The sequence below is a fragment of the Gymnodraco acuticeps genome, unplaced genomic scaffold (assembly GCF_902827175.1).
Source record: "Gymnodraco acuticeps unplaced genomic scaffold, fGymAcu1.1, whole genome shotgun sequence".
NCBI classification, from domain to species: Eukaryota; Metazoa; Chordata; class Actinopteri; order Perciformes; family Bathydraconidae; genus Gymnodraco; species Gymnodraco acuticeps.
The window spans coordinates 1-6215 of NW_022991408.1; the positions used below are offsets into that span (position 1 = coordinate 1).

The 6215-nt window shown below is 39.3% G+C and overlaps 1 protein-coding gene across 1 annotated transcript; it reads left to right on the forward strand.

Moving 5' to 3' along the window:
* Positions 1-718: 718 nt before the first annotated feature.
* Positions 719-5978, forward strand: LOC117532432 (chordin-like). Its single transcript, XM_034195765.1, has 6 exons — positions 719-884; positions 1001-1048; positions 2532-2635; positions 3412-3687; positions 3816-3909; positions 4439-5978. Exons 1-6 carry the CDS (start codon positions 734-736, stop codon positions 4501-4503), a joined length of 738 nt encoding a protein of 245 aa, XP_034051656.1. The 5' UTR covers positions 719-733; the 3' UTR covers positions 4504-5978.
* Positions 5979-6215: the final 237 nt, after the last annotated feature.

The window sequence follows — 6215 nt, forward strand, 5'->3', positions numbered from 1 at the left end:
AATACCTTAAGTACCAACATATAACCCATTTCAGAATTAAGTACTTTACATGTGTACTTAAGTGCTTTGGTAGATGTAGAAGATAATGGAAAAAGTACTGAGGTATTTTACTTATAGGTAAAAGTATCAATACTACAGTCTAAAAACACTCAGGTACAAGAAGAAATCCTGCATAAAAAATACTTAAAGTACCAACGTATCACCCATTTCAGAATTAAGTACTTTACATGTGTACTTAAGTGCTTTGGTAGATGTACTTAAATTCCAACACTGCAAAAAGGCAGTAAATAAATGTATTTGCTAACAAGACACTGATGTATATAAAACGTCCAGATGTCCAGACACATCATTTTGCACGCTTCGTCTGTAACCATGCCGGTTTAAAAGTGAAAATGTTGCACGACAATTGAAAGACAGGCTTTGTTTGGATAAACTGAGCACCTAACGGGAAGCTAAATACTTAGTCTCTGACCCGAAAACACTTAAAGTTACTTATTAACAGCTTTGAGCTTGGATCAAAACCTCACACTGCTAAGATTAAGGAAAATGTTGATCCTGCTTATCGAGGAATGTCCAACCTCTGAAGTTCGTGAATTTCCACGTAGTGACCAGGATCTGGTCCCCGTGCTAGTTCTGGTTTAGTTGATCAGGATGCATTTATTTGGCACTAAATCCAAACGCATTACAAGAGAAGGAAGAATCGTTTGTTTACGCCCCTCGGTTACGTCTGAATATGGTTTGTCATCCTACGTCGCACATTGAACCGACTCCTCGTGCTTTCTTCCTGCAGAAGCGAACTGTCATCTGTGACCCCGTCATCTGCCCGGTGTTGACCTGCTCCAAAACCCTCCAGCCCGAGGACCAGTGCTGCCCAGTCTGTGACGGTGAGAAGATATCTAGCTTGTAGTCCTTGAGATGCTTGGAGCTGCTCGGTGTGAGCCACGTTTTGGGGCCGATTCTCCGCAGATGTTGAAAGCTAATTCTTCTTCTTCCTGTTCAGAGAGCAAAGACGTGACGGATCCTGAGAAGGTGGAGGAGCATCCTGAGGGTAGGTCCACCTCTCCGATTCTCTCCTCTTGTACTGCGTCGTTTCTTTCTCCATGTCTGGACTGTTTTACACGAGTTCAATGCCTAAATCAGACATAAAATAGCTCTTTATAATACATTTCAATCTCATAAACAATTCTGAATGTAGTTTAAAGTTCTCATGCAAAATGCACTTGCTGATATACACCAAGATGTGTCCCTGGTGTCAGGAGACTCACAAAGTGTAAGGAAATAAAACCCTCTCTCTTTTCCTCCGTACCCAAATCTCTAAAAACGGGGGAACAACGGAGCTGATCCAGATGTGCGTCCGATATGACGTCATTTACATTGTTTTCATTCTAAGGACCCAAAATCAGGGTTTTTCTAACAGGGCTTCAATAGAGGGGTATGAGCGATGTCTAAAATGTAGGGATGGGTACCGAGCCCCGGTATTCAACGGGATTATTAAAGACCGTGGTTCCGTTAAGCTCCGACGTTATCGGTCTTCTTATCGGTACTGGAGACATGTAAAAAAGATATGTCATGTGTATTATTGCTACACAAACATTATATTGCAGTTTTAGTTTCGCCAACTCCGTTTCTAATACGCAAAAAGACTACACAATGCGTCTATGATGTATTTTTAGTATTTTCGATCTTTCCAATCCAGAGAGAACGCGCTCCAAGGTGTGGTTAAACTTTACCCGTCTCGATGCTCGTTACCAAAAGTGCAATAAGAGTTTATCATGTAAGGGCGGTAACACGAGCAATGTGTCTAAACATTTATCAAAAGTGCTCCACATCCAGACGGAGGAATGCACCGGGTTCCACTGTCTTTCTAGTAGCTCTGTAGCCCCGTCCACGAGTAACGTTTCCACGTCAGGTGTTATGTATGCTAGCAGCAACACACGGAGTTAACTACATTATACAAACATGGGTTAATGATTAGAGGAAACTGAGTTATTTAGTTAAAGTTTCAGCTATTCTGTTCACAGTTCTGTCATCAGATTATTTAATACGATTTGTTAAAACATTGTTGTTTCTTTTGATGTGAAATATTATTTTATTTAAATAAAAAGCAATGTTAGTTTTGTTCACAATTTGTTTGTTAGTTTACCTTATTCTGTTCTCCAAAAGAACCGTTCAAAGACCGGACCGATAAGCGGTATCGATAAAAGTAGTAGTACCGTTAAAACCTTAATGATACCCATCCCTACTCAAATGCATGATCTGTTTATGAGCAAGACCCATCATAGACATGTTTGTGTATATTTGTATATATCTGAGAGCCATAATATATGCCTAAAAATAGCCTGATAGGAAACCTTTAAAACATATACTTTCCACATGTGGCCCAAATCCTCCATGTGTGATTTAGTGCTAAAATGAAAAGGGATTGCATTTCAATACCTCTAACGTTTAATATGCAGCCCAATTTATTTCTCTCTAAAGTTCAAACTACTTTTCTTTCTGACTGTAACCGTTTTTCCCGCTCTTTCTGTCAGGTTGCTACTTTGAAGGAGACCAGAAGATGCACGCTCCAGGAACAACATGGCATCCCTTCGTGCCGCCCTTTGGATATATTAAATGTGCCGTGTGCACTTGCAAGGTAAATACACACTCACATCTGGAGGGGTTTGACTTTCCAGGAACCCTTAATGCTTCGTTGATCTTTTACAAGGCTGCAAAGACGCTAGGGCAGGAATCAGTCCATCAACAAGATGACCTCATGTTTTCAGACCAGAAGAAAGTGGGTTTGTTTGTGTTTAAGAATACAATAACAAAATATATATATATAGTTAGAGGGAAAAGTCCAGTAAAAAGACAACATGAATTAAAGGATAAATATTCATATAAATATAAGAAAATACATTAAAATGTCAAATAAAAATCGAATTAAATCGAATAAAAAGTGTTATATTTAAACATAAGAAGTTAAAGTAAAATATCCAATGAAAGGTTTAAATACAATAAAATTGAAATATTTATTTTATTTTAAGACGTTCAAGAAAAAGTGCAGTAAAATAATTAAAAAATATATATATATATATAAAAATAAGAAATTAAATTAAAATGTCAAATAAAAAACGTTATTAAATATAATACCATTTTTTGTATTCAAACATAAGTTGAAGTAAAATGTCCAATGAAAAGAATAAATCATATGAAACAGAAATATTTATAAACATAAGATGTTCAAGAAAAAATTAAATTAAATTAAAATGTCCAATAAAATTAAAATATAACACGTATATTACAATGTTTTGCGATGTTTGCATTTCTCAAGTATTCTATTGGGTAAATACTTAATAATGTAGAAAAAGCAATAAACCAGCTTCAGTATGTCATGATAACAAGCTGCTACGTTCCTACGTTCCCCCTCAGGGCTCTTCTGGAGAGGTGCACTGTGAGAAGGTGACGTGTCCGGTGCTCAGCTGCTCCCACCCTGTGAGGAGGAACCCCTCGGACTGCTGTAAGGAGTGTCCTGAGGAGGAGGAGGGCACCCCCCCAGGAGCAGTGGGGCTGGAGCACAGCGACATGATGCAGGCCGACGGACCCCGGCACTGCAAGTTCGGGAAGAGCTTCTACCAGAACAGCGACAACTGGCACCCCTGGGTGCCTCTGGTGGGGGAGATGAAGTGCATCAACTGCTGGTGTGACGTGAGTACTGGGGCTGATGGGAAATGACTATTAAATACCACTTTTATATTTTATAGGTAAAGTTGTGGGTTCTGAGAATGAAGACATTGCATTTCACTGACCCTCCTCTCCTCTGTGGTTGTGCTCAGCACGGAGTGACTAAATGTCAGAGGAAGCAGTGTCCCGCTCTGAGCTGCACCGACTTCATCCGCAAGGAGGGGGTCTGCTGTCCTGAGTGCCTCGGTGAGCATCACACACACACACACACACACACACACACACACACACACACACACACACACACACACACACACACACACACACACACACACACACACACACACTAAAACGTCTAAAACAACTACACTTATGTTATTTTTTAAAAAGAGGTGTAGCTACATTATCCCAAATGTTTCCAATGTTCAATGCTAGAGATATCTATTTGATCTCCTTTAAGTATCACACGTACTAAACACACACACACACACACACACACACACACACACACACACACACACACACACACACACACACACACACACATTTACGCATTACAACATTCAAAATGTTTCAAATATTGAAATCTAGAGAAATCTGCTTAATCTCCTTTAAGTATGCTGTCATCATGTTTTTGATAACATAAACCCTTGTGGCAGAAAAGGACATACTGTTTGTTTAAAAAGTCATGTTTGAGAGCTAACCTGCTTTATTTAATCTGCATAAACTCCTTCTTGTGTCCTAAATACATATTTCTTGTTGTTCTTCTTCACAGACTCCAAAGAGGAAGAAGTCCTGATGACAAAAGCTCCGGACAAAAGACGAAACTGGAGACACTGAATCTGTGAGGAGACTCCAAAACAACTCCTCTCCATTTAAACCCTTCCCATCAATCCCACTGATGGACCTGAACCCAGAACTGCACACTGGGACCCCCCCCCCCCTCACCCACCCTGTTATCAGCTTCAGGATTGTAACGAGCAGAAAATAGCAGAGATAATAATATTAAAAAAACGTCCAAAGACTCTTTAAATGAAGACGAAGCTACGAAGAGGAGCAACCCAGACTTTACACGCCTTTCCTGCTTCGCATTTTTGCTCAGTTTTTTCGGGAGTCCAACTTTGGTCGGATTTCATCGACAGGGCTTCTCTTCGAAGTTCAGCCATAAAGCCTCTCACTGGAGAGAGACGATACGTGTTGCTTATATGTGTGTATGTGTGTGTGTGTGTGTGTGTGTGTGTGTGTGTGTGTGTGTGTGTGTGTGTGTGTGTGTGTGTGTGTGTGTGTGTGTGTGTGTGTGTGTGTGTGTGAGTGTGTGTGTGTGTGTGTGTGGTGTGTGTGTGTGTGTGTGTGTGTGTGTGTGTGTGTGTGTGTGTGTGTGTGTTGTGTGTGTGTGTGTGTGGTGTGTGTGTGTGAGTGTGTGTTTGTTTGTTTGCCAGTAAAGAAGAAGACTAACCAAAGACAGAGAAATACAGAAAATGGCAAAACAGGGTTAAACTCTACGGAAGCCCTGAGAGGCCATACAGTAAAAAAAAAGTCTGATTTAATTGTTTATCATTTTAAGTTTCTAATATTTTCTGATGTTGTTGAAAAGAGAGAATGTTTTGCAAGGTGAACAAATATATAATTTAGTTAAAGCAAGCTAAAAGTTATTCTCTTGGTGTGTTGCTGTAATACTCATGTAGACCACACGAGGCACCCTTACCCCTTATTCTGAATACCACTCATATGGATTAAATACACTTCTAGCCCCCCCCAAAAAAAGTAATGACTGTTATGGTAACGTACCTGCTTCCTCACACTATATATAGCTTGTGTTCAGAGTAGAGAAATGAAAACACACCTTAAGAAAGAAACCATAATTGATGCTTTTTAAACATGCTAGTACAGTGGTATCTTAGAAAAAGGATCCTAACAATTAAATAAATAATTAGCAACAAAATTAAACACATTTTCCCACCTTTTTTACCAATTAAGGAATTTTGCAACATTGTCTTGGCAACAGTGCCGTTATAAGGAGATAACAAGCCATTAAATCAGACTCAGTGCTTCTTCCTAAAGGAAAGCACATGCTTCCGTTCCTGCTGCAGCTCTCTTGACATCAGGGTGAGTAGAAACTGTAACCGGCTCATCCTGATGTTATTCCAGTTTCATTGGAGCTTCGCCTCACTCTCATCGCTTTGGTTGTTCCCATTTCTGTTTCTAAATAAGTCATATTTGTTACGGTCATTGTTGTTTATGAATATGAAGCTGGTTTGTATTTTGTATTTATTGAATGGTGTAGAGACAAAATAAAGAGATGTTTGTTAAAGAGAGAAGACCTCGTCGTTCCTGACTCTGTGTTTTACTTCGTGTTCTGTCTCTTTCCACATTTCTTATCTGGTTTTATCAAATATACCCAACTTAGAAATATCCATGTTGTCTTCTTCGACTTTCTCCTATTTGATTTTTGGTCTTATCTTTGCATTCCTGATTTTCCTTTTCCATTCCTTTCCTTCCTTTCATTTCCATTCCTTAACTTTCTTAGATTGTTTTTCTTTTCTTTCTTCTCC